At 40.6% G+C, this 11,562-nt stretch overlaps 1 protein-coding gene across 3 annotated transcripts in view; it reads left to right on the top strand.

Moving 5' to 3' along the window:
* The first annotated feature begins 1 nt into the window (after position 1).
* Positions 2-11,562, top strand: part of LOC105841270 (uncharacterized) — a 22,169-nt gene continuing 10,608 nt past the window's right edge. For 2 of the 3 annotated variants that reach the window (XM_038019134.2, XM_038019139.2), the window contains exons 1-2: positions 2-401; positions 7,826-7,923. In XM_038019134.2, the coding sequence (XP_037875062.1) occupies positions 275-401; positions 7,826-7,923 (225 nt within the window). In that variant the 5' untranslated portion in view covers positions 2-274. The remainder of the gene's footprint in view (positions 402-7,825; positions 7,924-11,562) is intronic. The other variant, XM_038019135.2, reaches the window with a different exon arrangement.

Raw genomic sequence — 11,562 nt, 5'->3', positions numbered from 1 at the left:
CGTGACTTCTTAATTATTTGGAACTTATTGTTTTATACATAGCATATTACACAAGCACCATTTCAATAGATCGCGGACCGACATTACATTCTTCTTGTCGCTCGCGAGGTGCCGCGCTGACAGCGCGCGGTTGACATGACGGCTGTCAGTGTCAGTTCTCGATCTGCTCGACGCACAGTCTCGAGTCGTTCCTCTGTCCGTCAGAAAATATTCTTAGTAACAAAGTGCCGCGGTGGAACGTAGAGTCGGTCGCGAAGGAGTCCCAGCTACAGCGATGCGCTACGTCACCGCGCTGCTAGCTGCCGCGCTGTCTGCCGCGCTATCTGCCGCGCTATCTGCCGCCCAGTCGCACGCGTATCTATATACAAGTGCGATTCAATTACCAACCTTACAGTATACACGTAAAGTAGCACATTTAATAATATTTATTTACTACTACTTATTATCATTTTCCGTATTTACAAAGTTGTGCCGACAGTTACTGTTTCTCCCTATTAAATTTGTAATCCTAGAATAAATTAAAATGTGATATATTCATTTGGTAAAAAGTGTTGTAAAATAATATATAAGGTTGGGGAAAAGTTTCTTCGCATTTTTTAAGAAAATTCACAACATTTATTAACATAGTTTATTTACATTTTACTAAAGTATGTAGGTACCATTTTGTTCGATATCTTTTTGCCATCTTGTAGGTAAGCACATGATCCCATTGCTATAGAAACTTTTGGGCTTCTGATCAAAATACCGCGACAATTGGTTTTGACAGTCCTCTCGTGACGTTAACCTGACACTGTCTAAAGAATTCTGAAGAGACCGAAACAGGTGGAAATCTGAAGGTGCAAGATCAGGACTATACGGCGGATGCATTAACACCTCCCAGCCAAGCTCTCTTAATTTTTGCTGAATGGCTAAAGATGTGTGAGGTCTAGCGTTATCATGATGACAAACCACACCCCTTCTGTTGATTAATTCCGGCCGCTTTCTCTCAACTTCTTGCTTTAATCTCACCAGTTGTTCGCAGTAGAGTTCAGAATCGATGGTCCTGTCTGATGGTAACAGCTCATAATGAATAATGTCCTTCCAATCCCACCACACACACAGCATCACCTTGTTGCGAGTTAACTCGGGTTTCGCCACAGTCTGTGAAGCCTGACCGGCCTTTGACCACGACCTTTTTCAGACGTTCTTGTCGTACGTGATCCACTATTCATCACCAGTTATCAGCTTCTTCAAAAATTTTTCGGTTTCATTACGTCGTAATAAAGAATCACAAATGAGTACACGGTTTCATTAGGTTTCTTTTAGTGAGCTCGTGAGACATCCAAATATCGAGCTTTTTTGTGTACCCAGTTTTTTTCAAATGCGCCAAAACTGTTTTGTGGTCCTTTTTTCTTTTTCCTCAACCTATTATATTTACGGAGCCAGATTATTACCCGAGCACATTAAATACCTAAACCTTCGCAACAGCGCCTGGCCGCGCTCGGGCGGCAGCGCGCGACCTTCTGGTGTCAGCGGTCAGTAAAGGCGATACATTAGCAAATCAAATAATTTTCGAGAACTTTATAAGAAACAAAGAGGTGACAGGTAGATGAGCTCACGGCCCGTCTGCTCTTTATTATCGGACCCATTGTTATAAAAAATTAATGTTATTAGTAGTAAGGCGTACTGTGGGCCCATGCGGGTACATGCCCCTATCCTGCGTAGTCCTACCACGAGGCCGTCATACGTTTGGAATTGAAGGGTGGTACAACCTTAATATACATAATTATTATTGTGCCGTCTTCGCGGCAAATTTTAAATCTGACATTTTACAACGCCAATCGATCTCCACGTTCGGATCCATCAAAATGACAGCGAAGCTACATCGCATGCACACACACATCGATTACGAACGGGAGCCGAGCAACACGCAACCGAATCTAGAACATTTAAACTTAACCGAAATTGACGACCGCGGGTGAAGTTAAATTATAATACATTAACAAGGCCTAGGCCTAGTGATTCTAGAACAGTGCACGCGTCCAGGAGCTCCGTGTGGCAGTCCCAGGTGCGTATGTGCATTTACACTATTTGTTGAATCCTAGACGTACATCGGGGACCTAGGATACCTTGCTGGGCAAGTTCCGTAGCCATCCCCGACCAGGGATCGATTGGTTTGTCCAGACCCAGTGTGTGTGTCGCGACGATAACCGGCTAAAACAAACTACCGAGCCGGGAACTAACGTCTCACATACATTTTATGGTGCCGAAACCCGGGAAATCTACCGTCACAGCAAAATACAAGTTCTTAATTTTAACTAGTATTTAACATTAATCTAAACCTATACCAATCTTGTTTTGTCACGATCAAATACCGTCCACGTATTGACAAATTAATGAGTTACTTTGTGAATTTTTATTTTATTCATTTTTCGTTTTCGTACTACCTATCTACCTATAATAAATATCGTTTGGTGCTTACGGTTCTTTGTGTTTGCGATATTATTCTAATACTTACAACTCAGGTATACGAACACATACGTCATCTTTTACCTGAGTTATTCAATTGCAAATGGGTTATTGACCTTGTAGTTTTATCCTTTTGTATTGGTTGCGTAATTACAAAACATTTTACATTACAAAAACATTTACATTAATCGTTCATTTTCCTTCAAATATTCATAGTACTTATTTTCAATTTTTTTATTTTTTTGTTTTATTTTTTGAATTTAATTGAAATAAAATCGTAGCTCCGATTAAGAATGTCACATTCCGTGAAGCGGAAGGTATCGTGTGCTGTACTTAAGAAAAGTAAATCGAGGTCGATGGACACAGATGAAATTTCGGTTCAGGACCTACCAGTATTGCGACGTAAGCGTACTTTATCTTTAAATCGATTAAAGAAAACATTAGTTATTGCCCGAGCGGCTAAATATGATCCGGAACAATGTAATACATTCCTTGCTTGTTTTTCGGAAGTAAAAAAGGTTGTTAGTGCCTTTGAGGCTGCATACGGTGACATTATATCACTGATAGACAGTTGCGATGAGGAGGCTGAGGACCTGCTTCGCATGGAATTTGATGATATTCATATGGAGATTCTTTCTATATATCGGCAGTTGACTATCAAAACGGGTAGTGAATTGAACACTTCGCTAGAATCTTCCAAAGTAACAAGTCACAACATAAAACTTCCTAAAATTTCTGTACCGCAGTTTTCAGGTGAAATAAAAGGTTGGCCTAAATTCCATGACGTATTCCACTCCCTCATTCATAACAACGCAACACTTACAGACTCAGAGCGTATGCATTATCTAATATCAAGTTTGTATGGAGATGCCGTGGCACTCATACGCTCCTTCCCTTATGAAGGGAAATTCTATCAAGAGGCTTATCAAACATTGATTGATCGTTATCAAAATAAGCGTGATTTAGCTTTCACCTGTTGGAAAGAAATACTTAATGTAAATTTAAAATTAAATTCTCCATCTGACTTTCGACGTAGTCTTGATTTGTTTAACGAAAATTTATCGATATTGAAAGGGTTAAACCTGCCAACTGACAGTTGGGATTTTATACTTAGCTACTTAGTTCTTTCAAAGCTGGACTCAAACACTCGTCGTGCTTTTGAAATACAATTTTCAGATTCTGAGTTGCCAGCCTTCAACGACCTCAAACGATTTTTACAAAACAAATGCGAGGCCCTTATACGCGATGGCCACTTCTTTGTTCATGATCGTCCTGCTCCGGATAAGCCACGTTCTGCTGCGATTCATAACGTTGTTTCATTCAATAAAAAACCGGTTTCAACTTTTTTATCAAACACCCCACCGAAGAAGAACGATTCTAAGGATATGCTGACACCAACTAACGTAGTAAATTCTACTCCACCGACACTCAAGTGCTCGTACTGTGACGGTGATCACACTATAGTCTCTTGCGAATCATTTTCACAAAAATCGGTGGATGATAGATACAATCATGCGAAGCTTCATCGATGGTGTTTCAATTGCTTACGCGCCTCGCATCAATTAAAAAATTGTAAATCTATCTTCAGATGTAAAATTTGTAGACAGAACCATCACACGCTTCTCCATCGAGATTTGTGTGACACTGGCCGCGAGGACGTAGCCAAGAGTCATGTATCGATTAATCGACTGCCACTATCTTCTTCTAGTCAAGAGCCACAAACGCAGGCTTTTACAAACATGAATGGTAGCTCCGTAGTTCTGCTGGCTACTGCTAACGTTGAAGTGCGCGACTCATCTGGTCACTTTCATACTCTTCGCGCACTCATCGACCCTGGTAGTCAATCACATTTCATTTCTAATCAAGCTATGGAACGATTGGGCTTAAAGCCTAAGCAAACTTCGCGAAATGTTTGTGGCTTGGGGCAATCATCGACGTCAGTGACTGGAATGGTGGAGCTTCAACTCGGAGTTCATCAAAAGAATTTATTTAATTTAACGGCTCTCATCTTACCATCTATTTGTGCACAAATGCCCACTGCTCATCTTGATCTTTCTTCATGCGAACACCTACGTAATTTGCGACTCGCTGATCCGAATTATAATAAGCCTGGACCAATAGATCTGCTTATCGGTGCTGAAATGTTTTCAACGCTGTTACTGCCCGGAAATATTTCAGGTAGTCCTCATGAACCCTCAGCCTTGAACACCATCTTCGGATGGATCCTGATGGGAAGTGTCAAATGCAGGGATGAGACAAAACACTCAAATTCTTTTTTTCTAAGAGAACACGATACTCCTCTCCATGAGGAATTGAAGAGACTGTGGGAGTTGGAGGTCATACCTAAATCATCAGTTCTAACGCCGGACGAGCAGCAATGTGAGAAACTTTTCACTGAAACCCACGCTCGAGGTACATCTGGAAGGTACATCGTTTCTTTGCCGTTTAGGCTGAGGGATGGGGAGTTACAGTTTCCGGGTTCGCGTGAAAATACATTGCGAAGATTCCATTCATTGGAACGAAGACTTCTTTCAAGTCCAAACCTTCATCAGCAGTATTCGGACTTCATGCTGGACTACTTACATAATGGTCATAGGAGTATCCTTTTATATGCTAAGTCTCGCGTGGCCCCAATTAAGAGAGTTTCATTGCCGAGACTAGAGCTCTGCGCTGCGGTTGTGCTCGCTGACCTGCTCAAATTCGTAAAAGAAGTGTATGTACCGTTACTTCCGCTTTCTGATACCTTTGCTTGGTCAGATTCAACGGTAACTCTGTCATGGATTCGTGGCCATTCCTCGCGTTGGAAAACATTTGTTGCTAATAGGGTTAGTCATATCCAAGAAACTGTCCCCGAAACTCACTGGAATCACGTGCGCTCTAATGAAAATCCTGCGGACATAGCTTCCCGCGGTATGTGTCCGAGCGACCTACTCCAGAGTGAGTTATGGTGGGCGGGACCGAGCTGGCTTCAGCAACCTTCATCTTCATGGCCTTCAAATTCCGGTCTCGAGGTGAACGAGACTGATATGCTTGCCGAGGAACGCTGTTTTTCGTTGATCCTGAATGATGAACCTAACTTTATCGATTCTTTGCTCGAAAGGTTTTCATCAATTCGTAAGGTTCAACGTATTATTGGTTATTGTCTTCGTTTTATCAGAAATGCTAACAAAAAACAGACACGTGTTCCGGGTACCCTTTTAGGTCGTGCAGAACTTCATGGGGCCCTGATGACGATTACCAAGCGAATTCAAATTCTCAACTTTCAGGATGAAATTCGTAAGCTCGAGAATGGTATACCATTACCCAAACCGTGGAGAAAACTCAATCCATTCCTGGACGACCAAGGAGTTGTCAGGGTGGGCGGCCGTTTGTCTCGTTCTGGTCTTGAGTTTAGTCATAAGCATCCTGCTCTGTTGCCGCGTCATTCTAGGTTCACATACATGATAATCGAAGCAATTCACAAAGAGAATTGTCATCCTGGGTTGGGAACGACACAATATCTTTTGATGCAGCTGTTTTGGGTATTCTCTTCTAAACGTGCTATTCGTCATTGCTTGTCAAAATGTGTTTCGTGTTATAAAACTAACCCGAAATTATTGGAACCATTCAAGAGTGACTTGCCGGCTTCTCGTGTGAATCAAGTCAAACCATTCTCTATTGTTGGCGTGGACTACGCAGGTCCATTCCAAATCAAACTCGGTAAGCATCGCGGTGCCAAAATCGGTAAGGCCTATTTGTGCCTATTCGTATGTTTTGGTACCAAAGCAGTTCATTTGGAAGTGGTAAGTGAGCTCTCGTCCGAAGCCTTTATTGCTGCCCTGCGCCGTTTTGTTGGGAGACGCGGTAGGGTGAATGTTATACACTCCGATTGTGGTACGAATTTTATTGGAGCTCAGAAGATCCTTAATCTTTATATGCATTCTGCTTCTGAGTCTCAAAACATTCAATTTAAATTCAATCCCCCTTCTGCTCCACATTTCGGAGGTGTATGGGAAATACAAATTAAAGCAGCTAAAACTCACTTACATCGTATTATAGGTAATCAAACTTTAACGTTCGAAGAGTTAACAACACTTTTCGTTCAAATCGAAGCTTTGCTAAATTCTCGGCCGCTTTGCTCTTTGAGTTCAGATCCTAACGATTTGAACGTTTTAACGCCTGGACATTTCTTGGTTCTGGAACCACTTACCGCCGTTCCAGATTCTAACTTGTTGGATGATCAGATGTCTAGATTGAATCGCTGGCAATTGATTCAACGTTTCCAGCGGCATTTCTGGCAACGCTGGAAGTCCGAGTATCTGCATTCCCTAACTCAGAGAGCAAAGTGGAACAAAAGGGGCGAAACTTTGAATGATGGTTCTGTTGTACTGATTAAGAGTGAAAGTACAATGCCGTTGCACTGGCCTTTAGCTCGTGTTTCCAAGCTTCACGCCAGCCCTGATGGCGTGGTTCGTATTGCCACTGTCCGTACAGCCAATGGCAAATTCTACACTAGGCCATTAACGAAGTTAGCTCCCCTACCTATTTATTCTGATTAACTAAAATTCTAAAATTATTAAAATTGTATTGTCTTTAATTTAATTTAGATGTAGGTTTCTTTAGTAATTTCTTTAGTTTTCATTTTAGCATTTAACTTAGTGGAAAATCCAATAACTTGTATTTTGGTGGGCGGTATGTGCCGTCTTCGCGGCAAATTTTAAATCTGACATTTTACAACGCCAATCGATCTCCACGTTCGGATCCATCAAAATGACAGCGAAGCTACATCGCATGCACACACACATCGATTACGAACGGGAGCCGAGCAACACGCAACCGAATCTAGAACATTTAAACTTAACCGAAATCGACGACCGCGGGTGAAGTTAAATTATAATACATTAACAAGGCCTAGGCCTAGTGATTCTAGAACAGTGCACGCGTCCAGGAGCTCCGTGTGGCAGTCCCAGGTGCGTATGTGCATTTACACTATTTGTTGAATCCTAGACGTACATCGGGGACCTAGGATACCTTGCTGGGCAAGTTCCGTAGCCATCCCCGACCAGGGATCGATTGGTTTGTCCAGACCCAGTGTGTGTGTCGCGACGATAACCGGCTAAAACAAACTACCGAGCCGGGAACTAACGTCTCACATACAATTATACTAAATAAACGAATATTTAAAAAAAAAAGGTCACACTAAAGCCTTCGTCAAACAGAACGCGTACTTAGCGCGCGTCAGAGCGCTAAACTGACGCCGCGCTATCTCCCAAATGCTAATAGAAAAAAAAAGTTCACAAAGAAGCGAACGATAGTTAACAACAGTTTTTCGTTTGCACATTTAAATACTTATACATAGATCATTAGCCGCGCCACGTGACACCTGACCCGGTCACAGGTGCAGGAGGAAACGTAACCAGCAAGGAAGGCGCCGAGCCGGAGCCCGCAGGAGACCAGCTCGACGCCGACGACGAGGGGGACTCCGCTTCTTTTGCGGTAACCACTACTCTTATGGGCCACCATTCGGTAATTCGATTAACATGGGTAATTAGGAAATTCATTTCCAAGACTGCCGTCACGCTTACAGAATATGTTAGAACTTCTCGTGAACGATCTATTATTTCCGACTTGCCCTGAGTCGAGAATAATAGATCGTCCGCCGGAACGAAGATTCTTTTTATCAAAAAGGTATCCTGTTATTAACGTTTCATTACTATTATAGGATATAATATAGGGTACAAAATCGTGAATCATAAATAATCGAAAAATATGTAATCAAACATTGAGGTAATCCACTCATGCGTCATGTCAAGTGTCATAAATCGCAATTATTGCCGTCTCATCGATACTCGCACTCCTGCCCGTGTGTACGCGCCCTGGTGTACGTACATCAAGGTAACCTTTGACGTCTGTTAGTTTTATATTCATAGTGAGGAGACCTGCTTAAATACATCGATTAAAGTGAATGAATCGATACGGACTTGAAACACATTAATATGTGAATGTTAAAAATCATCAGGCGAATTCCTGTCCCATTATTATTTTTTCTTTCGTAAATTTAAAGAGCAAATTAAAACAAGTACATGTAGCAAACCGACGGGTACGTCACTCTCGCGGCCGTATGCCCGCTCGCTATACATAGTTAGTATCTATGTCAATCTTGTAACAGTGTATAATCTATGTTCCGGGCGCTTCCGTTTTGAGTGTGAATAGCGTGCGCCCGCGTCTAAATGTAATTATTGTTTAAAATTGAAAATTGTTTGTGATAAAGGAAGATTAAAATTCGAAATTCGATATTGGTGACTAACCCATAGTTTTAAATACCCCTGAGATCTACCCCTCACTATATACATAATTTAACAAAAATATTGCATTTATTCAGTTGAACTATCAGAACTGTTATTGCCTGTATATATATGTGTAATATACCTGCAAATTATAGTACATTATGTCGAAGAGAAATGTGTTTTTATGCATTCGTTCTTTGAATTTCTTCAGTGACACAATGGCAACTCCTTTGTTTTGTATCAAAACGGCAGAGTTTATTCAAAATAATATTTGCACGTGTTGTTATCAACAACGTGTTAAAAAATTTCATTGAAATTAGAATAGATCCCGAAAAGTTACAAAGTGTTAATTTCCGCCGTTCTCGCTAACTTGCTGCGGCGATATGTGGTGTAAACACTTACATCGAACACTCGATTAGTGTTTTTCTTTCATTTTTATTACTAACCCACAAAATGACAAAACTAAATACACTATCGACAACAATAATGTGCATCACTATGCCTGTCCATAAGGCTCGTGAATGGAAGAGAGAGCGAATTATTCGCTTCACTGTTCCGATTTTTTATGACCCAAACTGCACGGACAAAATAATTCTACTATAGTGTAAGAAAAAAGTATAGATCATATTTATTGAATCACGTGACAGTAAACGTCAGCATGTCCTCTAAGTCATGTCTATATATTTCTTAATTTTATGAAAAATGATAATATGGAGTGAAATTAAATGAAAATCATTAATTTGGGACATTAATCAACTGGGATGAAATAAAATAAAATGAGATGAGATGATATGGGATGAAAATACATAAACTCAGTAAAATGGTGGTCATTCACTAAGATTTTTTTCAGTGGACTTTTTGGAGGATCTCGAGAAGTTACGTCCAGCGGCTTTGTTTCATTTTCCCACAATTGTGCACTTTCACAGATATTAAACAGTTAATAAACCATCGTTATTACACATTTAAACCCGAAGAAACACTAAAGAGACAAAATAAAACAAAATCACACAACTGTACTCATCGCGTTCCCTCCAAAAAGTCTGACTTTTTCATAAAACAGAAAGAACAGATTATCTACATACTTGATATTGTTTATAGTATTTACAATGATTTGTCACGTTAATACAATTAGTGGCCAATCGACCATTAAATTTTCATTTCCTATCAAATTTTGTTTTTTCTTTAACTAATATAATTAAAGCAGAGGAGAACCAGTTAAGGAAATTGGAGTTACCTCGTATCACTTTCACAGGTACATTATCAGTAATAATTTTGTCTAAGATTTTATGAAACTTGCCCACGGCTATCTAAGTTCTAACATCTAAGTTCATAAAAGATTGCTTCCAATCAATTTTCGAAAGTTCCTCTTTTTTTCCCTACCTATTCTAGTTACCTCGAGGGGTTATTCTATATTCACTGAGCTAGTAGGTGAGCTCACGGGGCTCAAACCGGAGTGTTGCTAACACTGACCCTAGCAAGAGCAGTGCTTCGTAGAATCTACCACCGGATCGGGAACGCGACCCACTGAGAAGATTCGGCGAGAAACTCAGTGGATTGTGCCTATGTGTTAATTTACTCGTCGAGCTCTTCGTCACAAGGGACGGCTTCGGCGAGGACGGTGACCGGTGCTTGAGGTACCTAAAAGCACCATTAATGGATCGGGAGGATCTGTCATGACGTGTTTAGGGTGACGTCGACTGTTTACCATTCGGTCCACCGGATCGGGTCTGTAATTACTGGCAGCCACGACAAGAGGGTTTTCATGTCGTGCCGCCTTCTCAAAGTGGCGCAATGATACCGACTGTAGATAATTACTGACTGAGTCTAGCTATAGGTCATCATAGAGATCCACGTTCCTTAGGAACCATGGTGCTCCGACGGCTATCCTGCAAAAACGGGATTGAATGACTAGAAGGGATTTAAAGTTGGTGCGCCGCGTGAGTCGTGAGCGAACACTACACTTGCATAGGTCATGACGGGGCGTAAACAAGTTTTGTAGTGTCACCTTATTACGAAGAAGTTCCTCGTTAATAATAGAAGAGTCGCTTTTATGGAAAAGCAATATACGAGGAGGATCAAAAAGTAGTGAGAACGACATACTCCTTGGTTAGAAAAAAAAAATACTTGCAGGCATAGCTCGGATACATATTTGTAATATAAATAAAGAAAAAAATCTTCGATTCTCTTTTGTTTTTTTCTGAATGTAGTCATTTGTTTGCTTCATGTCGGAACGTGTTATTAAATACCTCTGCTTAAAAAAGTTAACGACGCAGGATATTAATTGCGATTTGGAGGCAACATTAGGAGAGTCTGCTCTGCTGTATTCCACTGTCGCAAAGTGGGCTTCTCAATTTCAAGTAGGGAGAACGAGCACGGAAGACGAATATCGTTGCGGCCGTCCATCGACGTCAGTCACCCAAGAAAATGTTGCGAAAGTCGAGAAAATTGTATTGAGCGATCGATGAGTTACCATCCGATACTTAATACAAGAAACGGGCATTTCATATGGAAGTATTCAATCCCTATGAGTAAAGTATCCGCAAGATAGGTGCCGAGAATGTTATTATTTATTCTTTATTGTACACACAGTTAATATTACAATAATTGCGTAAGATATAAAAAATGGCGAGCTTAACTCAACAATTGAGTTTTCTACCAGCTAACCGTTCTTAACGAAGGAAAGCTTTAAATGAGTGGGTAGAAGAATACAATCTAATCAATTTACAATCTAGACAAGAACTTAATAAAAAAAAAAACAAAAAACAAAAAACACTAATACATAATATATTAGACTACATATATATACATACACACATAAATAACGTAAACATATACATACACGTACATA

The sequence above is a fragment of the Bombyx mori genome, chromosome 23 (assembly GCF_030269925.1).
Source record: "Bombyx mori chromosome 23, ASM3026992v2".
Lineage (NCBI taxonomy): Eukaryota > Metazoa > Arthropoda > Insecta > Lepidoptera > Bombycidae > Bombyx > Bombyx mori.
Note: the sequence above shows the minus strand (reverse complement) of the source record. Positions and strands in the feature narration are given on the sequence as shown.